Source organism: Rhinopithecus bieti, unplaced genomic scaffold (genome assembly GCF_001698545.2).
Source record: "Rhinopithecus bieti isolate Rb0 unplaced genomic scaffold, ASM169854v2 scaffold_13262, whole genome shotgun sequence".
Classification (NCBI taxonomy): Eukaryota; Metazoa; Chordata; class Mammalia; order Primates; family Cercopithecidae; genus Rhinopithecus; species Rhinopithecus bieti.
In genome coordinates, this window is record NW_016808004.1 from 2,260,718 (window position 1) to 2,286,558 (window position 25,841).

Sequence of the window (25,841 nt, forward strand, 5' to 3'; positions counted from 1 at the left end):
GTAGAGACGGAGTTTCACCGGGGGAGCCAGGATGGTCTCGATCTCCTGACCTCGTGATCTGCCCACCTCGGCCTCTCAAAGCGCTGGGATTACAGGCGTGAGCCACTGCGCCTGGCTGATCATATATTCTTCTGCTTGGAATGCCTCTTCCATCTCATTTAATTGTGCTAAGAGCATGTCAAATGCAGATTCTCTCATCAAATTATTTGTCTTGCTCAGACTAGATGACATTTCTTCTTCTTCCAAACCCAGATGACAATAATTTGCAACTTGGGATGCATATCTGTTCTGCCTTGTGTTATAGTTATCTGTCCATTTGGCTTATCTACTTGTCAGCTCTTTGAGGACAAGGACTCCCTACTTACCTTGGTATCCACAGGATATACTTTTTTTTTTTTTTTTTTCAAACAAAGTCTCTGTCCCACTGGCTGGAGTGCAGTGGCACAGTCTCAGCTCACTGCAACCTCCGCCTCCCAGGTTCAAGCGATTCTCCTGCCTCAGCCTCCCAAGTAGCTGAGATTACAGGCACCCGCCACCACACCCGGCTAATTTTTGTATTTTTAGTAGCCAGGCTGGTCTCGAACTCCTGACCTCAAGTTATCCACCCCCTTCAGCCTTCCAAAGTGCTGGGATTATAGGTGTGAGCTACCCTGCCACACGTGCCCGGCCCATAGGATACAGTTTCACATAGCAGGTCCTCAGCTCAGATTTACTGAGTCAAAGTAGCTGATATAAGGTTAGCTGTTCCTGAAGTCAATACCTGTCAATCTTGCTCAAGGAGAAACTGTATTTTTCTTTTGCTAATTTCAAAACTTGAAAGGAATTATTCTAGAAAATTATCTTGTTTTAAATTCTTAGAGTAATAAAAGAGACAGATCTGAAGGCTGGGCGCAGTGGCTCACGCCTATAATCCCAGCACTTTGGGAGGCTGAGGTGGGTGGATCACAAGGTCAGGAGATTGAGACCATCCTGGTTAACACAGTGAAACCCTGTCTCTACTAAAAATACAAAACATTAGCCGGGTGTGGTGGCAGGCGCCTGTAATCCCAGCTGCTCCGGAGGTTGAGGCAGGAGAATGGCGTGAACCCAGGAGGCGGAGGTTGCAGTGAGCCGAGATCACACACTGCACTCCAGCCTGGGCTACAGAACGAGACTCTGTCTTTAAAAAAAAAAAAAAAAAGAAAGAAAGATTTGGTTGCAAACATTCTTAGAAACAAACAAACAAAAAAGAGCATAAGAAAACAACCCTAAAGATGGAAGAAATGTAATATTAACACAGACCTAGATGCTGTAAAGGTTGAAGCGACACTAGAAATCCATTATCCACAGTGCAGAAAGAATTTTACCCAACAAGGATTCGGAATCCTGGTGGGAAGGAGGTATAACATTTACATGAACGTGGAGGAATTCCAATCTCTTAGTGGCCATAGGATACTAAAAACTCTAAAATTAAAAAAATAGGGCCAGGCATGGTGGCTTCCAGCATTTTGGGAGGCAGAGGCGGGCAGATTGCTTGAACTCAGGAATTTGAGAACAGCCTGGGAAACACAGTGAAACTGTCTGTACAGAAAACACGAAAAAAAAAAAAAAAAAAGCTGGGCATGGTGGCGTATGCCTGTAATCCCAGCTACTCACTAGGCTAAGGTGGAAGGATCACTTTAGCCCAGGAAGGTGAGGCTGCAGTGAGCTGTGATTGCGCTACTGTACTCCAGCCTGGGCAACAGAGTGAAATCCTTTCTCAAAAAAAAAAAAGAAAAGAAAAAGAGAAAAAAATATATATCAAAGAGTGATATTCAAGATTCAACTTTTCAAAAATAAGCATATTAGTTAAATAAAGATGAGATTTTCCTAAATAATTATATACCGTGGCCAGAGACTTTTCATTTAAAAGTACACTGAAATTCACTAGTCAGTTTTTACCCTGACAACTGAAGTTTTCAATCACCTCTTTTCCTTATACTTTAAAAATCCATGCAAAACCAAAGCATTGGTTGTAAACTCACTGAAGCAGGAAAGTAAAGGAAACACATATTTTAAGATATTCTGGGCCAGGCGCGGTGGCTCACGCTTGTAATCCCAGCACTTTGGGAGGCCAAGGTGGGCGGATCACGAGGTCAGGAGATAGACACTACTGGCTAATATGGTGAAACCCCGTCTCTACTAAAAACACAAAAAATTAGCCAGGCATGGTGGCAGGCGCCTGTAATCCCAGCTACTCATGGTGTGAACCCAGGAGGCAGAGCTTGCAGTGAGCCGAGATTGAGCCACTGCACTCCAGCCTGGGAGATAGATAGCCAGACTCCGTCTCAAAAAAAAAAAAAAGATATTCTAGGACGGGCGCGGTGGCTCATGCCTGTAATCCCAGCATTTTGGGAGGCCGAGGCGGGCGGATTGCCTGAGCTCAGGAGTTCGCGACCAGCCTGGGCAACGTGATGAAACCCCATCTCTACTAAAATACAAAACATTAGCCAGGTGTGGTGGCGTGTGCTTATAGTCCCAGCTACTTGGGAGGCTGAGGCGAAGAATTGCTTGAACCTGGGAGGTGGAAGTTGCAGTGAGCTGAGATCGCGCCACTGCATGCCACCCTGGGCGGCAGAGCCAGACTCCGTCTCAAAAAAAAAAAAATTCTATCACATTCTGAGAGAATGGAGATGAAAAAGAATTTTAAAAAATAAAAAATATTCTAAAAAACAGGTACAAGGGGCCGGGTATGGTGGTTCATGCTTGTAATCGCAGCACTTTGTGAGACTGAGGCAGGTGGATCATCTGAGGTCAGGAGTTCCAGACTAGCCTGGCCAACATGGTGAAACCCCATCTCCACTAAAAATACAAAAATTAGCCAGGTGTGATGGAGGGCACCTGTAATCCCAGCTACTCGGGAAGCTGGAGCAGAAGAATCACTTGAACTCAGGAGGCGGAGGTTGCAGTGAGCCAAGATCATACTCCAGCTTAGGTGATAAGAGCGAAACTGTCTCAAAAAAAAGACACAAGGATATATATTGACTGTGATATCACACTACTTATCTATTTTTTCTTTACATACATTTTCTACTCAAATGCATTTTTCTTTTAAGATGGAGTTTCTCTCTTGTTGCCCAGGCTGGAGTGCAATGGTGCTCAGGCTACAGTGTAATGGCACCATCTCGGCTCACTGCAACCTCCGCCTCCCAGGTTCAAGTGACTCTCCTGCCTCAGCCTCCTGAGTAGCTGGGATTTGAGGCATGTGCCACCACGCCCAGCTAATTTTTATATTTTTAGTAGAGACTGGGTTTCACCATGTTGGCCAGGCCAGTCTCGAACTCCTGACCTCAGGTGATCCACCTGCTTTGGCCTCCCAAAGTGCTGGGATTACAGGCGTGAGCCACTGCGCCTGGCTGCATTTTTCATTATAGAGTAATAAAACTTCATTTAAAATATTTTAGAATATATTACTACACTTCCAACACTATTTCTGTTAATAATTTTGATCTCCTCCCATTGATTCTGCTTATTTCCCCACCCCTCCAGCTCACTTTACTATAACCCAGTTTATTCAATAAAGGATGTGAAGCAGGATGTATAACCACGCCTTTATAAGTGGATAGGCAGATCATTTCTATATCTTTGCTACGAATGACAATGCAACAGTTTTATGCGCATAACCTACACTTTGGGTTGTTTTACTGATTGATTTCAAGAAGGTATTTCATCAGAGAAGAAAACAACTTGATTAAATTGCTTTCTAGCCAGGCGCAGTGGCTCACGCCTGTAATCCCAGTACTTTGGGAGGCCGAGGCAGGTGGATCAACTGAAGTCAGGAGTTCGAGACCAGCCTGGCCAACATGGCGAAACACCATCTCTAATAAAAATACAAAAATTAGCCGGGTATGGTGGTGTGCGCCTGTAATCCCAGCTACTCAGGAGGCTGAGGCAGGAGAATCGCTTGAATCCGGGAGACAGAGGGTGAAGTGAGCTGAGATCGCACCACTGCACTCCAGCCTGGGTGACAGATTAAGACGCTGTCTCAAACAAAAAAAAAAAGAAGAAGAAAGAAAGAAAGAAAAATAAAAAGAAAAAAAGAAGAAATTGCTTTCTAGAGAATTTGCATCAATTTGTAAAATCAACAGCAATATGTCAGTTTAACTGTGCCCTCACCTGCACTAGCTATTAGCTTTTAAAAAGGGAGGGATGGGAGAGAACTGCAGAAGTCAACATTGTCTTTTGTTGTCAAACCAGAAGTCAGTCAAATTGTAAGTCTTCAACAACAACTTTAATTAAAGGATGTGACTATGGGACCCAATTATGCCCAGAGTTTGCTAAACCCTTTCTTTTTTGTCTACCTATCTTCTCCTTTATATTTACTCTCTAGTACATGGCTTTCCTTCTTTCACATACCTTTTTCTTACCCACCAAACCACATATTTTGCCAAGAGTATATACTTACTGGTGAGAAAATATATTTGTGGGTGTACTCCACTGGACATATGTGTGTGTGTGTTTGTATATACTATTCTTAACATATATACTTGCACATGTGCATCTATGAAACAAATGTTTTTGTATTTTCTTGTAAAAATGTTGTTAATACAAAAAAGTGAGGTCATAAGGAGAGGAAATAAGCTAATTTGATGTGTGACAATTATTTTAAAAATATGTAATCTGTTTATTATGTTTTGCTTATTTACCTACTGTGGTCTCTGTTTTTCTCTTAGTAATAAATTTAATATAAAGATAAAATCCTATGTCATATTTACTTCCCAAATACATAAGCCCTTTTTTAAAATGTCAAATTTGTTGATTTTTTGGTGTGTTTGCCTTATCTGTCTTTAGGCTGAGAGATGTCCCTCATTTAGACCACTAGTTTTCCAAACAATGAACACCGAAGGACAGATGACATGACCTAATCTGAGTCTTCACTGCAGGTCCATCTCAAATGCTGACCAGCTCTATAATTTTCCCAGGTAGACATTTCGTGCTCAAGTCAGTTGGAAGTCCAAATTACCTACCACTCTTTTTTTTTTTTTTGAGACACAGTCTCACTCTGTCGCCTAGGCTGCAGTGCAGTGGTGCGATCTCGGCTCACTGCAAGCTCCGTCTCCTGGATTCACACCATTCTCCTCTCTCAGCTTCCCACGTAGCTGGGACTACAGGTTTTCCTGCCTCAGCCTCCTGAGTAGCTGGGACTACAGGCGCCCACCACCATGCCCAGCTAATTTTTTTTTTGTATTTTTTAGTAGAGATGGGGTTTCACCGTGTTAGCCAGAATGGTCTCGATCTCCTGACTTTGTGATCCGCCCGCCTCGGCCTCCCAAAGTGCTGGGATTACAGGCGTGAGCCACCGCGCTGGGCCTTATCTACCCCTCTTAACCAGCAAGGAAAAACTAGAACTGGCACGAGCTCTAGACTAGACTACAGATGAGACCCAAAGTGGGCTACCTGGTACATCCTGTCTGTCCAACAGGTTTTTTTTTTTTTTTTTTAAACTGTTCCTTGGTGAGCAGGGCTACTCCACAGGCACTGTGTGCCCAGAGTAGCCTCCAACAGGTCTTTTGGTCCTATGGTAGATGCCTCAGATCCTAACATATAGCTAGTTCCCCCTACAGCCAACAGACTCTAACAGGCCAACACTCTTTTTTTTTTTTTTTTTGAGACAGGGTCCACCCAGGCTGGAGTGCAAAGGCGCAAGCAATCTTGGCTCACTGCTGCCTCAACTTCCCAGGCTCAGGTGATTCTTCCACCTCAGCCTCCAAAGTAGCTGGGACTACAGGCATGTGCCACCATGCCCAACTAATCTTTTGTATTTTATGTAGAGACAGGGTTTCGCCATGTTGCCCAGGCTGGTCTTGAACTCCTGGCTCAAGTGATCTACCTGCCTTGGCCTCCCAAAGTGCTGGGATTATAGGCATGAGCCACCGCACTTGGCCAGGCCGACTCTTTAGACTGGATACTTCATATAAGGCACCTGGCCACATTTCAGTGCAACTATACATGCCCTGAGGGTTGCTTGAGAGTCATACCACACCTGTAAGAAATAGTAAGCATTTGATCTTTATTTTCAGTATATACACTAAAGCAGAGAAGCTGAAGAATTTGGGTTTTCATATTCGCCATGAAGAAGTGGAGTCTCTGAAAGAAGGAAGGATTAACACATACCTGATTTCGAAGAGGCTGCTGTTGTGATGGCCGATCCCTGTGTGTGTGGCTTTCTCGAGTTATTGCAGATGCACCAGAATCTACGTGAACTGACCCTACTGGAGTAGGCTGGAAAAATGAAACAAAAAGTCAAATGGGGGAAAGAGGTCCAACTTGATGCATATGCAAAGGACAGAATCATTCTAATTCTAATAGCGTAGTAGTAATTATTTTCAGCTACCAAGAGCACTTTCAAGTTGTCTTGTCTTCTCAGTTTGCTCATCTGCAAAAGGGAGGCAGCCTGGTCCTCAATAGTTCATTGGAGAGTAGCTTACCTTCGAAAATAAAAAACCAGGGTCGGGTGCGGTGGCTCACGCCTGTAATCCTAGCACTTTGGGAGGCCAAGGTGAGTGGATCACCTGAGAGGTCAGAAGTTCGAGACCAGCCTGACCAACGTGGAGAAACCCCATCTCTACTAAAAATACAAAATTAGTCAGGTGTGGCAGCACGTGCCTGTAATCCCAGCTACTCGGGATGCTGAGGCAGGAGAATCACTTGAACCCGGGAGGTGGAGGTTGTGGTGAGCTGAGTTCACGCCACTGCACTCCAGCTTGGGCAACAAGAGTGAAACTCTGAAAAAAAAAAAATCCTCCAGTGGTATCTGTTTGGCCCTGTGAACCCCTGACCAGAACAACAAATTCAAAAGCTTCCTATGATGCTGGGTTCCACTCCTACAAAGGTCCAGTACATTAACAGCGTATGTGGCATCAACTTCTGAATCATGGGGCCGGGCATGGTGGCTCATGCCTGTAATCCCAGCACTTTTGGAGGCCGAGGCGGGCAGATCACCTCAGGTCAGGAGTTTGAGATCAGTCTGGCCAACATGGCAAAACCCCGTCTCTGCTAAAAATATAAAAATTACCCAGGTGTGGTGGTACATGCCTACAATCCCAGCTACTTGAGAGGCTGAGGCAGAAGAATTGCTTAAACCCAGGAGGCAGAGGTTGCATTGAGCCGAGACTGGCGCCATTGCACTCCAGCCTGGGCGACAGCGAGACTCTCTGAAAAACAAAACAAAACAAAACAAAAAAACAACCTCTGAATCATTCAAATGAAACTTCTTCTAAAAACCGGGCTTAAATTCTGTTATCTTAGGACATACAAGTTATTGTCTTCCTATATCACTAGGAAAAAATACATAACTCCTACCTACTTCTGAACTAGTAAGAGCAACCTATGGCAACACCCAGACAAGGCTGGTAAATATACAGTCTACAATCAAAGGAATATTTTTACTAAAGATTCAAGCAGGAAGACTGACAAGTAAAGGCATGAGGCAGTGCTGGTTGGAGAAAGGAGGTAATGAGGTTAAAAAAAAAAAAAGGATACTTACAATAGGTCTCCCAACCCAATCATAGGCATAGTCAAAGGTGTAGCCTTTCTTTTCAAAGAGGTCTGTGAAGAGGGTCCGTAAATACTCATAATCAGGTTTTTCAAAGAAGTCCAATCGCCTGACATATCGAAGGTAGGTTGCCATCTCCTCTGTCAGGAAAGAGATGAAAGGCCCTGCTCATTAGCTGAATGCTTTCCATAGTGGTTGTGGGGAAGTACTGGGCCACAAAGGGGTTATTTATACAGACAATTTAACACTGATGTTTTCTTTACGGACAAAATAAAAGCGATAAAACCTACTTTGGTCTGTATCACAAAAAGAAATGTTAATTACCTAAACAGCACCCTTATCTAGAGATACCCCGTCATGGACTCTACCTACTTTCAAATCTCAGTCACACTGACTGGAATGTCTTTTTAGCATCCCACCTGGAAAGTTTTCACAGAGAGCTTCAATGGGAGTATTCCTTTTGGTGTCACCAATTTTTTGATATCTCTCTTTTAACGTGTCAGCCTGTAGAGAGTAAAGAGAAAGTTACTTGAAAAGATGTCCTAAGCATAGGAGATTCAATATGTTTTTGGACACAATGGTTGTTTCACTCAAATTCACAGTATTTGTTGGTCTTAATTTTTTTCTAACACAAATAAGAAATGTAGTAGAAATTATATATTTAGATATATACAAACATCTGCTGTGTTCTGGAAAATTTTACTTGTGAAAATATTTAGTTGTCTCAGATAAACACCATCAGATACAATGGATGAGTGGCTAGGATAAGAAAATAACAATATTATGTGGCGATATTTTCAAAATTGCAGAAGCTTAGTAATCTCCCATGGCCACCATAATTCAATGTGATTCAGCATTCTCTCTTAGATCAGCTCTAAAAGTATTGCTAATCCAGGTGGGGGAAACAGATAAGTAATTCTACTACATATATATAGAGACTTTGAACAACAACAACAAAAAAACAGTAACTGAAAAATGTCTTTCAACAACATGCTTCCAGAGGGAAAAAAGTTGTCTATGGTACAGCCATGGCTAACAGTTGGTGTATGTCAGTATCTCAAAAGCAGCCCAAGGCTGGTATGCTCAGAGCTATAGCCAGAGGCCTTCTGAACCCTGGACCAACAGTGGGCTCCTAGGGAATTCTTGTCAGGCTTTACCTAGCTTGCTGCACTCAGACTTAAGCAATAGTGTTCTGAAGTGAGTAGGAGAAATGTTAGGTCTACAACTACCACTAAAATGATTTATGGACGAGAGAGTTTCAAGCAATTAATAATACACTAATGCATTGTTTGGCTGTATGATGACCAAGTTTGACATGAAACTCTATTTGAAAGCTATAAACATCAATGAGAAGATGTATATAACAGGAGAGGAATTTAAGAGTGAAGAAATAAAATCTAAAAGGCAATGGGTAGAAGTCTTACGTTTTAGGACAGTATTCTAGAAAGCCTACAGCAAAATGAACCATCCTGCCCTTCTGGAAGACGGGATGTAGGAGTACCCCAAACTACTGATTAAGTTTCTTTCCATGTTAATATGTTGAAATAAATTACAACCAAAAAATATGTCTTGGGCCAGGCGCGATGGCTCACGCCTGTAATCCTAGCACTTTGAGAGGCCGAGGCAGGCGGATCACGAGGTTAGGAGCTTGAGACCAGCCTGGCCAATATGGTGAAACCCCATCTCTAATAAAAATACAAAAATTAGCCAGGCGTGGTGGCATGTGCCTATAGTCCCAGCTACTCAGGAGGCTGAGACAGGAGAATTGCTTGAACCCAGGAGGCAGAGGTTGCAGTGAGCTGAGATCACACCACTGCACTCCAGCCTGGGCAACAAAGCCAGAGTCCGTCTCAAGAAAAACCCAAAAAATTAGCTGGACGTGGTGGCATGCACCTGTAATCCCAATTACTCAGGAGGCTGAGGTGGGAGAGCTGCTGGAACTTGGGAGGTGGAGGTTGCAGTGAGCCAAGATTGCACCACTGTACTCCAGCCTGGGAAACAGAGCAAAACTCTGTCTAAAAAAAAAAGTCTCACAAAATACTAATGGGACTTACAAGGGGTTAGAAGCTTACCATTTCCTAGTCAAACAGCCAAATGCACAGAGTAATGATAATGCTCATAATTATCATAGTAAACTGACATGTAACCACTGTACTGACACGTACCTAAGGAAGGCTATTTAAACTTTACACATTTTGCAATGAATAGCTATTGTCTGAATAGGCATTTATTCAATAATACACTTGAACAGCAATGTTAAACCTGGATTTTCATTTCAGTTCAGGTGAGTTCTTAGCCTACACAGGAAAAACAAATATTTTCTAAGTTTTCCTAAGGAGCACACCCTGCTGGCCTTTCTGGTAAAATGTATAGCAGCTGTTGTCAACAATTTGTTCCAGAAATTCCCTTACATACTGGGAACACTCCTCCTGCTACATAATGGCAGTGGAGGAGGAATAGCAACACAGAGAGAAAAGCAGCACTGTCAAGGCTGGGAGGAAATGAGAGAAAAGATCATGGAAAATCCAAAAACAAGGAAAAATTAAGAAAGGGAAGACAAACAGTGAACAAAACAGTTTCTAAAGCCCAGGAGAGCATTTATAATGTAGACTAATGTAACTAGTCCTTGTTTCTTATCTCCATAATCAATAATCCTTTTTGTGTGTTGTTTTAAAAAATATTTATTTATCTATCTTTAAATAGAGATGGGGTCTCACTATGTTGCTGATCTCAAACTCCTGGACTCAAGCAATCCTCCCACCCCAGCCTCCCAAAGTGCTGGGATTATAGGCATGAGCCACCACATCCAGCCAGCTCTCTATGCATTTCTTAAAAACATGAAGCCAGAGGCCTCTTCATTAACAACTGAGCATAGAAACAAAGCCCTCCACTGAACACTTTCAAGGATACCTTGAGTCCTTGCCAGGGGAGGCTGCCTCGAAGGAAATACATGAACATATGGCCTAGGGCTTCCAAATCATCTCTCCGGCTTTGCTCTAAAAGGGAAGACAGATCACACATTATGTTTGCAGTTATTACAGCAGAAAAAGGTTCAAAACCAAGTAATCCCTTCAGAAACCCTTCGGCTCTGGAAAGGCTCTGCTTACTCATTACTTGTATATTTAAACCAAGGATAGTATTTTAGATCAAAACCTCAAACCAATGTGTACTTCCTTTGCCTAGATCTGTTGATGGTAAGTAAATATCAAGAGAAAAGAGCAAATCCTGAATTAAAACCAAGCCCAAATCACTAAACAGTGAATTACCACCCCTCACTCAATGCTGTCACCTTCCTGAAAGTGACAAAATTTTAATGAAATGTTATTTCCAGTATATGGGCTACAATTACCCTTTAGTTACCACCACGGAGTGAGTAGCAGATTAAGCAACCCAAACTGTTAAAACAGTCCATTCTGGCTAGGCCTGCAAAGATACAAGCTGCAAAATGCCTAGCAAACATGCCAAGTGCTTTTTATTCATCATAAAAATTAACACTTAAAATTCAGTTTCATATCAATGAACATCAGTACATACTCTCTTGGCTCCCATTCAATTTGTACCATGTCCTATAACCTCAAAAACATTTTAAAATTTATTACTAAGGTCCCCTCAAAATTAGATGGGTAAGGCTGCACACATCTGTAGTCCCAGCTACTTAAGAGGCTGAAGTGAGAGGATCGCTACGGCCCAGGAGTTCAAGATAAGCCTGGGCAACATAATGAGATGTCATCCCAAAACAAAATAAAACAAAAAACCAAAGTCCCGCCATTCTGGAAGCGTATCTAAAACAAGTTGCTGGGTTTTTCTCTCCTTTTAATTGGGAAGGTGAAGATGACAAAGAACTGCAAAACAGTTAACACAAAACTGCAGCTTCATCTCGGAAAACATCCTACACATTCTTTGTTAGACAGAATCTAAGTAGTACACGCCTTCGTTTCTTTTTTCTTCTTTCTTAAAGACAGAGTCCCTGCTCTGTTGCCTAGGCTGGAGTGCAGTGTTGTGATCATGGCTCACTGCAGCCTCAAATTCCTGAGCCCAAGGGACCCTTCTACCTTAGCTGAGTAGCTAGGAATCTAAGTGTGTGGAAGGACACTTGGCTAATTTATTTATTTTTATTTTTTGTGAAGATGGGGTCTTGCTATGGCTGGTCTCAAACTACTGGCCTCAAGCAAACCTAATATATCAGCCTCCCACACTGTGGGATTACTCATGTGAGCCACTGCACCCAGCCCATGCATTCATTTTGAATGTGCCAATTATGGTTTGGTCTCAGACATTTTTTTTTTTTTGAGACGAGGTCTCACTCTGTTGCCTAGGCTAGAGTGCAGTAGCATGATCTTGGACACTGCAGCCTCGCCCTCCTGGGCTCAAGTGATCCTCCCACCTCAGCTTCCTGACTAGCTGGGACTACAGGCATGCACCACCACTATCACCCTGGCTACTTTTTGTATTTTTTATACAGACTGGGTTTTGCCATGTTGCCCAGGCTGGTCTTAAAGTCCTGGGCCAATCTAGCAATCAACCAGCCTTGGCCTCCCAAAGTGCTGGGACTACAGTTGTGAGCCACTACACCTGGCCCATCTCAGACATTTTATGTGTTTATTTTTCAGAATCAAGTTTAGGGCTTTATCAGAATAAACGACAGAAGCAAGACTAAGAGGCTACCTTCAACTTGATTGTGCTTTCTTTGTACAGAAAGTAAAACCCAAGAGAGCCAGAGAAAGCCACTCAGCTAACTGAAAATACAGAAGTGCAACATGTTTAACTACTGCCTTAAATTATAGGAAATTTGCATGAAAAAGAATAGTAGTCTACAGGGTAGATGAAGAAAGAAACGGCAACTTTTAAAATAGCGATTTGATGGAGGTTGTAAAAAGATGGTTACTAATGGAAAGGAGGGGTACCCTGACAGAGATAAATAACATAAAACCGAGTTGGTATACATCAATTGAAACAATCTTAAAAACAATGAAATAAAACAGCACGACCATCAGAATCCTTTGTCTATATGACTTGTCTGGTGTGTAATAAAATATTCACAATTGAAAACAAAAAAGCAGTTATACAAAAACAGTTTGTTGACAGAATCTAAAGATGCACAAATGAAAAAGAGAAAAGAACAAGGAGAATGAGTGGAGGCCTCCCACAAAGCAGGGCAGATAGAAAAACGACTCTGCAGTTTCTCATACTGTATCACACCCACTCATCGCCTCTCCATTTTTATATCCACTTCCTGTAACAAGAGGCCCCTTGGTTATTAAAAATCCACTGGACAAATGTTTGAATTTTAGATAGATGAGCACTAGAGGGCAAAACTCTCCACATTTTCAATACTGATCAGGCCTACAGAAAAAAGATTTCACAGCAAAATAAATTATGAGATTAAAAAATTTTTTAAACTCACTGGAATAAGTAATAAAGTAACTTTTCAAATCCTGAGAACTATGAAAAAGAACTGTAGAATATGGGACAACAGGAAAAATAAGGGTTCCTAAATCAGGAAGGGTATTTAAATAAGGGTACCTAAATAAGGTACCTAAAATAAGGGTACCTAAATCACCAGCCATGCTTTATTTTCATACGACTTTGAACACTCCACACTTGTCCAATTCATTATTTCTACATGCCCTCATTTCTTCATGCAGAATATTTTCATTTTCAAAGAAGAAAGGTTTCCAATACCAGTGAGACCAGCAGGACACAAAATTCTTTAGTTCTGATTGGTTGAAAGGTGTGCTTTCATCCAATCAGAAAGATGTGCTTGGTTTACATGCATAACATTCCTGATTTTAGGTTAAATATATTTGTTGAAGGCAGGGGGCAAGGCAACCCAGTGTTCTCACCCTAATTTCAACCATTAAATAATATAAATTGGGCTGTCTCAGTCACGGCTTAATCAGTGGAAACGTGGCTGCTATGGTAATGGATTTCTGTCTTTCCCCGGACCCCCCAACACACACAAACCTCACATTGAAATTTGATCCCAATGTTCAAAGTTGGGCCAAATGGAAGGTGTCTGGGTCATGGGGGTAGATCCCTCATTAATTGATTAATGACCTCCTTTAGGGATGAGTTCCCAAGAAAGCAGGTTGGTGAGAAGAGCCTAGCACCCCCTTCCCCATGTGATCTGCACATGCTGGCTGCTCCGCTTCCCCTTACACCATGAGTGGAAGCAGCATGAAGTCCCTGAGGCCCTCACCAGATGCAGATGCCAGTGCCATGCTTCTTGTACAGCCTGCAGAACTCTAAGTCAAATTTAAATGTCTTTTCTTTATAAAATGACCCAGCCTGAGGTATTCCTTTATAGCAACACAAAATGGACTAAGTGTGGCTACTCTGATGTGGCAACTAATGTAAAGTTTAGGAGGATTCTTCTCTTGTTCTCCTCCATAAAACTAAGAAGTGATTTTCCCAAAGCCATTTGAAAACACACATCCCAGTCTCTTCTTCTTCATTGCAACACAAAAAATGCAACACATTTAAAAACCAATAGCATTAGAGTTCCTACAAAGGCCTCTATCGTTTGAGGCATGGGAAAGGGTTTAAAAAGCAATGACAACTTTCTGTATGTATTCTCTATAATGTGCAGAATACAAAATATGATGACAGGTTAGATTTGACCTGAAAACTCTGGTACTCAGTAAGCCAAGTCTGGGGGTAAACTCAAAAGTTCCGGCAGGAATGGCAGTACACCAAGAGATGAAACAGTCTGATGCACAGTAGATGCTTAAAACAGATTTTGTTGAATAAATAACAATCAGGATAATTACAATATGGAGTGATCTTACTATTATAAGGCATTATGCTAAACATTTTACATACATTATCTCACAGAACCATATATTACAGGCATAAATATCATATCCATTTCATACATGAGATAACCAAGGCTAAGTGAAGAAGGTTATTGGATCAAAATTACATAGCTATTAAGTAAGGGCGCCAGGATTTGCATACTTTTTTTTTTTTTTTTTTTTTTTTTTTTTTTTGAGACGGAGTCTCGCTGTGTCGCCCAGGCTGGAGTGTAGTGGCGAGATCTCGGCTCACTGCAAGCTCCACCTCCCGGGTTCCCGCCATTCTCCCGCCTCAGCCTCCGTGCATACTTTTTCTTAACCATTACTCTTTATCTTATACAAACACAACATGAACACCCATCCCTTGTCTGTTCTTGTCTTTCCTCTTAAGAACAATAAAATTAGTACATGAATGGCTGAGCCCAGGAAGCGGGCATTAAAACAACTTCTAGAGTTTGTCAGTTAAACCACACAATCATAAGTTTATTATTTAAGATACAGTTTTTGTTTCCTTGTAAAATGGAAAATTACTTGTCATTATGAAGGAAGAAGGGGATGCTAAGCACTATGCAAGAGACCTAAGTCAGACATGGTGCTTTCACATATATTATCCATTCAACCCTTCAAATATCCCTGTGAAGCTTTACCCTCATTTTACAGAGGAGTTTCAGTGAGATTAAGTAACTTGTCCACAGTAACACTGATAATAAGTGCCAGACGACTTCTAGTCTAATTTTAAAGTATTACATTTATTTAAGTGAGGATTTCCATGTGGTTACTGAAAAAATCCTGATATCAAAATTTCAAATCAAATTGTATCATACTACTTTGTAATGCCATTTTTTACTCTTCACTATCACTTGAATTCCTCAGGTGAATAACCTGTGTAGTTTACTCAATGAGGCTACTTAGTAGATATTACATTAGTCTTTAAAATACTTATTAAAGTGCAGGCCAGGCACGGTGGCTCACATCTATAATCCCAGCGCGCTGAGAGGCTGAGGCAACAGGATCTCTTGAAACCAGGAGTTTGAGACCGGCCTGGGGAACACAGTGAGATTCTGTCTCTATAAAAAAATTTAAAAGTTAGCTGGACATGATGGCATGCGCCGATAGCCCTAGCTACTGAGGAGGCTCAGAAAGATCTCTCCAGCTCAGGTGATTGGGGTTATAGTGAGCTATGATCACACTGCTGCACTCCAGCCTGAGTGACAGTGAGATTCTGTCTCTAAAAATAAAATAAATATGCTGGGCACAGTGGCTCACACCTGTAATCCCAGCACTTTGGGAGGTCAAGGCAGGTGGATCACTTGAGGTCAGGAGTTCAAGACCATCCTGGCTAACATGGTGAAATCCCGTCTCTACTAAAAATACAAAAATTAGCTAGGTGTGGTGGTGCATGCCTGTAATCCCAGCTACTCGGGAGGCTAAGGGAGGAGAATTGTTTGAACCCGGGAGGCAGAGGTTGCAGTGGGCTGAGACTGCACGACTGCACTCCAGCCTGGGTGACAGAGTGAGACTCCATCTCAAAAAAATAAATAAATAAATGAAATAAATACATCTTAGTGTGCAGTAGTTCATTAATATTTAAGAATATTTTATAATTATTTCTGTCTAGGAGTATGGAATCTGAGAATATTCTGCCTGTGTACTCTCTAGAATGTTGATTTTCAAACGTGCTTATTTTCAATCACCTAGGAGTCTTTTCTCCAAATAGAGGCTTCCATGGAAGCCCAATATATGAAACATAAAAAAGGGAGGCTTTTTTGAAGCAGAAAAGCCCAGGGCTCTGCCTGCTTGGACTCCCCACTGTTCCTTAGGCTTCTCTGACAAATACTCTCCCCCTTGGAATAGTTCCTCACAGGTAAGGTCTTCTGCCTTGATTACAGCATTTAACAACATTTGTGCAAGTTGTTTATCCTGAGTAAAATGCAAGACTAATGGGAAACCAAGCATATTTTCACTGAATAAGACAGAAGCTCTTCCTTAAAGACTTCTGTGCAGAACTATGTGCAGTGAACAGAAGTCTACTCCATTTTTAGTGAGGCGCTCTTCCCCACTGCTGACCCAGCCTGATGTCCTTTTCAGGACTGTCATAAATGGGGTCATACATAAGTAAATACCAAATTCATTACTAAATTCACTAAAATACTATCCTCTTTTTACAATAATTCAAGTACTCACACTGCTCAGAAACTAAACATTTGGAAGCACAGTGTAAAGAATTAAGAACCTATGCATAGTCTATAGGAGTCTTTGAAAAGTCATTAACTTACCATCTCAACTTCTCATGTATAAAAATCACTTAACCTTGTGAAGCAATAAAAACCACAAGTTGTAATGCACAATGACGATATAAGTGTTACAGGAATAATAAACTGTTCTAATGACTCGCCCCTTTCATGGAACAGAAAAAAACACACCTTTGCCAAGATGCGTGTTGATAGACATATATCTTGCAGTTCCAGTTAAACTTTTGTGTTCCCTATAAGGTATGTGTTTTTTGGTTTCAGGGTCAATGTATTCCTTGGCCAGTCCAAAGTCTATAATGTGTATAACATGTTCTTTCTTATTGCCTTGTCGACCAATCAGGAAGTTCTCTGGCTTGACATCTCGGTAAATGAGGTTCTTTGAGTGTACATATTCCATTCGAGAAAGCTAAAAGAGAAACAAATGATGGAAATACTCTAAAGAAGTATATTAGGAAAATACATCAAAACATTTTCTTTAACGAGACCAAGGTTTTAATTACTGAAATAATGTAAAATTCATCTCCTTTCATCACCCAGAGTCACTTCACTGACTTGTAAACAAAAAAATATTTTGTTATAAATATGTACATAACAAACATCAAGACTAGGAAAAGACAGTGAGATAGTACAGGTCTGCTAAAATGATAGCTAAATTTTACCTCATAATGTCACAATTTGCAAATGATGAATGAAATTAGTTGTTTATATGCTACTTCAGAAAATTAAGCATTTGAGAGAAAAGAAGTATTCCCAGGTACGATATCAAACTGTTGGTGACCTTTGAGACAAATGCCACTGCCACATTCACCTTCTGCCCACATCTTCCTATCCTTAGTTGGACAAGACTACCCAACCCAACTTTCGATGTTGTGAGGCTCAGAGAAGTTAATACTGGACTGACATCACATAGCTAATTAACAGCAGAGACAGGGAAACAGTTCATTATTATTATTGTTGTTATTATAATAATTATTATTTTTTGAGATGGAGTCTTGCTTTCTCACCCAGGGTGGAGTGCAGCCTCAGCCTCCTGGGTTCCAGCAATTCTCATGCCTCAGCTTCCCGGGTAGCTGGGATTACAGGCACGTGCCACCATGCCTGGCTAATTTTTGTATTTTTAGTAGAGACAAGGTTTCACCATGTTGGCCATGCTGGTCTCAAACTCCTGACCTTGGGTGATCCGCCCTCCTCGGCCTCCCAAAGTGCTAGGATTACAGGCATGAGCCACCGTGCCTGACCAAAACAGTTCATTCTTGTTGTTGTTTTAAATTTATTTTAAGATTATTTTTGTAGAGATGAGGTCTATGTTGCCTAGGATGGTCTCAAACTCTTGGCCTCAAGTGATCCTCCCACCTGAGCCTCCCAAAGTGCTGGGATTACAGATATGAGCCACCATGCTGGCCAGGGCTACAGTTTTTATGTTAAATTAAATATAATAAAAATAATAGTCGTAAGAGTATTTCAAATTTTATTAAGTATTTCTATCTACTAAGCTTTTCTAGTAACTGGTTTTTTTTTTCTTTTGGAGACAGAGTCTCGCTCTGTCTCCCAGGCTGGAGTGCAGTGGCGCGATCTCGGCTCACTGCAAGCTCCACCTCCCAGGTTCACAACATTCTTCTGCCTCAGCCCGACGAGTTGCTGGGCCCACAGGCGCCCGCCACCATGCCTGACTAATTTTTTATATTTTAGTAGAGATGGGGTTTCATCGTGTTAGCCAGGATGGTCTCAATCTCCTGACCTCGTGATTTGTCCGCCTCGGCCTCCCAAAGTGCTGGGATTACAGGCATGAGCCACCGTGCCCAGCCCTTTTCTACTAACTTTTAGTAGAGAAAGAGAAGCTCAGATATTTGAATTTGGGGCTCAAAAGTCAAAGTCAATTATCTAACATTTCCAAAATTTTTTTTTTTTTTTTTTTTTGAGACGGAGTCTCACTCTGCCGCCCAGGCTGGAGTGCAGTGGCCGGATCTCAGCTCACTGCAAGCTCCGCCTCCCGGGTTCACGCCATTCTCCTGCCTCAGCCTCCCAAGTAGCTGGGACTACAGGCGCCCGCCACGTCGCCCGGCTAGTTTTTTGTATTTTAGTAGAGACGGGGTTTCACCATGTTAGCCAGGATGGTCTCGATCTCCTGACCTCGTGATCCGCCCGTCTCGGCCTCCCAAAGTGCTGGGATTACAGGCTTGAGCCACCGCGCCCGGCCTTTTTCCAAATTTTTATAGGACAGTGGGAGAGACCATTACCATTTCAAACAAATGAAGATATATTTGCATCCTTCCCCAAAGGGCTTGTGTCAAACTTCTCAAAGGAACTGTAGGAACTGCTTATTAAACTGGTATTGGGGTGTAATTTGGTAGGCGCTACAAGAGCTGCCTCTTCAGCTGAAATTTGTCTCTGAGAGAACTGGAGGCCAGAGAACTACCACAAATTCCTGGTCACACAACTGTGAATCTGAGTGTTAGTGCAATGGGTTATATCGTCAATATTTTCTTGGTTGCAACACTGAAGGGAGAGAGAGGACATGACAAAACCTTACAGCTATATTTAAAACACATAAATAGGCTGGGTGCAGTGGTTCATGCCTGCAATCCCAGCACATTGGGAGGCCGAGGTGGGAGGACCAGTTGAGACCAGGAGTTCAGACCAGCCTGGGCAACATAGTGGGAGCCTGTCTCCACAACATTTTTTTAAAAAATGAGCTGGCATGGCACCTGCAGTTCTAGCTGCTGCAGAGGCTGAGGCAGGAGAATCGCTTGAGCCTAGGAGTTCGAGGTTTCAGTGAGCTATGATCATGCTACTGCACTCTAGCCTGGGAGACAGAAACCCTGTCTCAAAAACGAAAGACAAAACAAAACAAAATCGAAAAAATTATTCACATTTTTACAACTCTAATCGTCCTCTTTTCCCCTAATCTAAATTATATACTTCCTCTTCAGTTAAGGGCAGAGCATTGCTCCAAGGTGCAAAGTCTTAAAATAGAGCAAATTGCAGATGTAGTGTGACTTCTCTGAATTTACCCTTTTTGCCCCAGCCAGCTTCCCAGAATGCCATCAAGCCTGTGAGTACTAATTTTTTTTTTTTTTTTTTTTTTTTTGAGACGGAGTCTCGCTCTGTCTCCCAGGCTGGAGTGCAGTGGCCGGATCTCAGCTCACTGCAAGCTCCGCCTCCCGGGTTTACGCCATTCTCCTGCCTCAGCCTCCCGAGTAGCTGGGACTACAGGCGCCCGCCTCGTCGCCCAGCTAGTTTTTTGTATTTTAAGTAGAGACGGGGTTTCACCGTATTAGCTAGGATGGTCTCGATCTCCTGACCTCGTGATCCGCCCGTCTCGGCCTCCCAAAGTGCTGGGATTACAGGCTTGAGCCACCGCGCCCAGCCAAGTACTAATTCTTGATGTGTTGCTATGGTTAGTAAATCACCAAAAGGCCCACAAGGATGTGGCTGAGGAACCAGCCTATTCTCTTCTAGAATAGCAATTCCAACTTACCAACTGAATGGCTATCATTAACACCGTCTTCAAAGTAAATGTTCGGTCACAGAGGTCAAACAAGTCCTCCAAGCTAGGGCCAAGGAGCTCCAGCACCATGGCATTATATTTCCCACATGGTCCAAAGTAATACACCTGTGGGAGACCTTCACCTGAAAGCAGAGGGGAAATGGGGGTATATAGTGGGAGACACAAAAGCCAAAATATGAGATAACGGTATTAGCACTGAATAAAATATTTTTAAAAGTATAATTTGTGAGATTTCTATTTTCTTTCATAGTCCCTACTGGAAACTTAAACTGAGCACAACAGCTTCAATGGGAACTAATAATGATGGGAAAGGCTAAGTCATTGCATAATATGTTCAAATGAGTAGTTATTTAATACCACAGTGCCAAAAACATTTCCACTGCTATAAGACAGAGAATGGTCCCTGATCCATTAGATCTTCCCAAAAGGATGCCTGAAAGTGCAGTATCGTAAAAGGCTCAAAGGATGGCTCACTGAGCTCAAAGGCCAGCTAACAGAACTTGTTACGTTAGCTGGTTCATGAGCACTCCCTATGCTTACTGACATAGCCACATGGGTTATTTGGAACTGTTGCCCTATGGAGAACTCAGATTGAAAAGGCAAGGTCACAGAGAATGCGGCCTGGCCCCAGGCCAGCACAACTGGCCCTCTTTTCACAGGGAGTCTCTATAGTTTTTTGTTTTCTATCAGTTGGAGAAAAGTCAACAGACACTTAGTGTTTGGTTGCTGATAAGTACTGATGAAAGGAAAAGGGGGAAAAAACACAAGGCTGGGTTTTCCCCATATCTGAAATTCATAGCTATTAAGAAGCCAAAATCCAGACTTTTTCACCTAAGTGGCAAATTGTGAATAAATTTCCCTTATAAAGTGCATCGTAAATATGAGGCATTCACTAAATATATAACTGGTACCATGAGAATAGTAGATACTAAATAAGATTACAGAGGCCAGGTGCGGTGGCTTGGGAGGCCGAGGTGCTTAGGAGTTTTGAGACCAGCCTGGCCAACATGGTGAAACCCTGTCTCTATTGAAAATACAAAAATTAGCTGGGTGTGGTGGTACACACCTATAATCCCAGCTACTCAGGAGGCTGAGGCAGGAGAATCGTTTGAACTCGGGAGGCGGAGGTTGCAGTGAGCTGAGATGGCGCCACTGCACTCCAGCCTGGGTGACAGAGCGAGACTCCATCTCAAAAAAAAAAAAAAAGATTACAGAACACTTAAAAAATTATCTGGTTTCATAGAGCAGAAACATTCCCATCTCACACATTTATGTATATAGTGGTCTACAGTTGAATATGTTGTAGATTATTGTTTGCTTCTTCCTCTAAGTGTTTTAACTTGAGACAAGGTCTCACTGTCACCCAGGCTGGAGTGCAGTGGTGAGATCTTGGCTCGCTGCAATCTCTGCCTCCCAGACTAACGCAATCTTCCCAGCTCAGACTCCCAAGTAGCAGCTGGGACTGTAGGCTTGCTCTACCACACCAGACTAAGTTTTTGATTTTTTGTAGAGATGGGGTCTCACTATGTTACCCAGGTTGGTCCTGAACAACTCCCAAGCTCAAGCAATCCTCCCTCCTTTGCCTCCCAAAGTGCTGGAATTACAGGCATGAGCAACTGTGCCTGGCCCCATTCCCTTTTTATTTCTATGGGTGGGATATAGGCAGATGTACATCTAACACATACTTCTCTCAAGGATAGGTCTCACATATTTGGAATTAATAACTATTTCATATATTGTATTAGTCTATCTTGATTCATCAAATCCTAAACAACTTTTTTTTTTTTTTTTTTGGAGACAGAGTCTCATTCTGTCACCCAGGCTGGAGTACAGTGGCGCAATCTTGGCCCACTGTAACCTCCGCCTCCTGGGTTCAAGGAATTCTCGCGCCTCAGTCTCCCAAGTAGCTGAGATTACAGGCGTGGTGTCCAGCAATTTTTTTTGTATCTTTTGGAGAGACAGGGTTTCGCCATGTTGGCCAGGCTGGTCTTGAATTCCAGACCTCAAGTGATCTGTCCGCCTCAGCCTCCCAAAGTGCTGGGATTACAGGCGTGAGCTACCATGCATGGCCTAAGCCCTAAACAACTTGAACATTTTCTTTAAATATGTTTATTCCTAGCTTGTATCCTCTAATATACATTACTCCTGCTAGTTCAACAAATATCTGTTCAATTGTTTTTGTGGTTGTCTTGATTCTTCCTATCTCCAAAAGAGAAAAGGATTTAATTTGAAGTGTCTTTTGTTTTTTTTTTTTTTTGAGATGGAGTTTCACTCTGTAGCCCAGGCTGGAGTGCACTGGCGTCATCTCGACTCATTGCAACCTCTGCCTCCCGAGTTCAAGCCATTCTCCTGCCTCAGCCTCCTGAGTAGCTGGGATTACAGGTGCACACCGCCACGCCCAGCTAATTTTTCTATTTTTAGTAGAGACAGCGTTTCCCCATGTTGGCCAGGCTGGTCTCAAACTCCTGACCTCAGGTGATCTACCCGCCTCGGCCTCCCAAAGTACTGGTATTACAGGTGTGAGTCACCACGCCAGGCCCCAAAGAGTCTTTTTTTCCCTGTTGTTTTGAAGAAGTCATTTTTCAGTTTTTTAAAAATATACAAAACTCAATAGTTGTTTCCAATGACTCCTGCTGAGACATCCAAAGCAGAACACTTTGTCCTAGAGATTTACTGCTTTTATTAATCAGACACATGGTAAATGCAGTTTGGGGATCTTTTAAATTTATGTCCTATATAAGGATTTGATGACACTAAAATGTTATTTTCCTAATATAAATATCATATTCTTCAAAGCAGGTTGTGGCAGCGCCTGTTTGCATGCCCAATACCCACATATCCACTCTCCCTCTCCTTTTTCTTTTGAGACAGGGTCTCACTGTGTCACCCAGGCTGGAGGGCAGTGGTGTGACCATGGCTCACTGCAGCCTCAACCTCCTGGGACAAGAAATCCTCCTGCCTCAGACTCCCAAACAGCTGGAAGTACAGGCACATGCCACCACATTGGGTTAGTATTTTTAAATTTTTTCCAGAGATGAGCTCCCACTATGTTGTCCAGGCTGGTCTTGAATCTCTGGGCTCAACTGATCCTCCTGCTTTGACCTCCCAAAGTGAGATTACAGGGATGCCTCTCCCCTTCTTTTTTTCTTTTCTTTTCTTTTCTTTTTTTTTGAGATAAGAGTCTCTCTCGGTCGCCAGGCTGGAGTGCAGTGGCACGATCTCGGCTCAACGCAACCTTCACCTCCTGAGTTCAAGTGATTCTCATGCCTCAGTCTCCCAAGTAGCTGGGATTGATAGGCATGTGTCACCACATCCAGCTAATTTTTAAATTTTTAGTAGAGATGGGATTTCGCCATGTTGGCCAGCATGGTCTCCATCTCCTGACCTCATGATCTGCCTGTCTTGGCCTCCCAAAGTGCTGGGATTACAGGTGTGAGCCACCACGCCCAGCCTCCCCTTCTTTTAAAATAACATAACTTTTTTTTTTTTTTTTTTTTTTTTTTTTTGAGACAGAGTCTTGCTCTTTTGCTGAGGCTGGAATGCAGTGGCGTGATCTCAGCTTACTGCAACCTCCGCCTCCTGGGTTCAAGCCCTTCTCCTGCCTCAGCCTCCCGAGTAGCTGAGATTACAGGCACCTGCCACCATGCCCGGATAATTTTTGTATTTTTAGTAAAGATGAAGTTTCATCTTGCTGGTCAGGCTGGTCTTGAACTCCTTACCTCAAGTGACCCACCCAACTTGGGCTCCCAAAGTGCTATTATTATAGGCATGAGCCACCACGCGTGGCCCAGAACTTCTAATTGTTGCAAATAGCAACTTGCCCAGTTATAACTCCAGCCTCCCTTGACAATTAGGAAAGACCAATGAGATGGAAGGAGAAATGAGTGTATGATTCTTTTTTTTTTTTTAATTCAGAGTCTTGCTCTGCTGCCCAGGCTGGAGTGTAGTTGCATGATCTCAGCTTACTGCAACCTCCGCCTCCTGGGTTCAAGCCATTCTCTTGCCTCAGCCTCCTTAGTAGCTGGGACTACCGACTCGGCTAATTTTTTTTTTTTTTTTTTTTTTTAGTTTTAGGCTTGCCTCAGCCTTCTGTGTAGCTGGGACTTACAGACTAGGGCTAATTTTTTTTTTTTTAGTTTTTGGTAGAGATGAGACTTCACCATGTTGGCCAGGCTGGTTTCCAACTCCTGGCCTCAAGTGATCTGCCTGCCTTGGCCTCCCAAAGTGCTGGGATTACAGGCATGAGCTACTGTGCCTGGCCACTGAGTGTATAATTCTAAAAATTCTTTCAAGAGAGATGGGTAGAATGAAAGGTGAAAGATGTGACCTTCTAAAGGTCCAGAAGCCATCTAGAATCACCAGACATCTTGAGGATGTAAAGCAGTGCCAAGAATAGATGAGCAAAAAAGAGAAGAACCTAAGTCCCTGATGGCTGTGGAGTAACCATGCCAATGTTGGACTTTTCTTCCTTCTGGACGTTTTTTATCAAAAAGAAAAATCAATCTCCACCTTGACTGAGCTACTTGTATTTGGATTTTTAAAAAGCAGCCAACTTTAATCCTAATTAGTAAACATATTACTCCATTCGTTGGCTAAACTACAAATCTAGGCATAATATCCTCTTTTTAAAGTAAAAGCTAAAAGTCAGGCTTGCTTAGAAATATAATATTGGCATAATTTCCTACACTTGTTGCCAATACTTAAGGTTCAGTTTAAATGAGACAACTGATACTGTTCTCAATGATCTTTAGTATCAAATCTAGATTATCTTTTGCCAGAAGTTTCCATGTTTACAACGAAGTCACAAAAGGATTCTGAGTAATATCTGTAATTTCTAACTATAATGTCACCCATTACTCCCACCTAGGAACTTTGAAGAATTAAGAGTTCCTGCTTCCTGCATTATTGCTTTTATTAAGTACCCTGAGACCTCACAACACACTGGCAGGCTTTGGGATGCTCAAAGCAACTTCTAGACCACTGAGTGGCTTTGAAGCATTTCTAGGGGAGGATCAAGGTCTGAGATCCTAGTGTAGAAAGAGCTCAAGTCTAGGATCAAGGTCCGAGATACTAGTATAGAAAGAGCTCAAGAGTCTTAGATCTAGTATTTGCTTCTGCTTTCAACTCTGGCACATTCCGTAGCCTCTCTGGGTTAGCTAACTCATCTGTAAAGAGGAAGGGGTTTACACAATGAGATACCATCTCAACGCCAGTCAGAATGGTGATTATTAGAAACTCAGGAAACAACACATGCTGGCGAGGCTGTGGAAAAATAGGAATGCTTTTACATTGTTGGTAGGCATGTAAATTAGTTCAACCATTGTGGAAGACAGTATGATGATTCCTTAAGGATCTAGAACCAGAAATACCATTTGACCCAGCAATCGCATTACTGAGTATATACCCAAAGTAATATAAATCATTCTACTATAAAGAGACATGCACATGTATGTTTATTGCAGCACTATTTACAATATCAAAGACATGGAACCAACCCAAATGTGCATCAATGACAGACTGGATAAAGAAAATGTGGTACATATATACCATGGAATACTATGCAGCCATAAAAAGGAATGAGATCATGTCCTTTACAGGGACATGGATGAAGCTGGAAGCCATCATCCTCAGCAAACTAACACAGGAACAGAAAACCAAACACCACATGTTCTCACTCATAAGTGGGAGTTGAACACTGAGAACACGTGGACACAGAGAGGGGAACAACATACACCAGGGCCTGTTGATGGATGGGGGGTGGGGGGAGGGAACTT

The 25,841-nt window shown here is 42.3% G+C and overlaps 1 protein-coding gene across 14 annotated transcripts in view; it reads right to left on the reverse strand.

Moving 5' to 3' along the window:
• CSNK1G1 (casein kinase 1 gamma 1) overlaps positions 1-25,841 on the reverse strand; it is a 102,378-nt gene that overhangs the window by 35,253 nt on the left and 41,284 nt on the right. For all 14 annotated transcript variants that reach the window (XR_001887851.1, XR_001887853.1, XR_001887852.1 and 11 more), the window contains 6 exons: positions 20,038-20,189; positions 16,731-16,965; positions 10,424-10,509; positions 7,933-8,017; positions 7,505-7,653; positions 6,133-6,240 (listed from right to left, as the gene is read on the reverse strand). Coding sequence is in view for 11 of the 14 variants with exons in the window: in XM_017885111.1 (XP_017740600.1) it covers positions 6,133-6,240; positions 7,505-7,653; positions 7,933-8,017; positions 10,424-10,509; positions 16,731-16,965; positions 20,038-20,136 (762 nt within the window). In the remaining 3 variants the exon portion in view is untranslated. The remainder of the gene's footprint in view (positions 1-6,132; positions 6,241-7,504; positions 7,654-7,932; positions 8,018-10,423; positions 10,510-16,730; positions 16,966-20,037; positions 20,190-25,841) is intronic.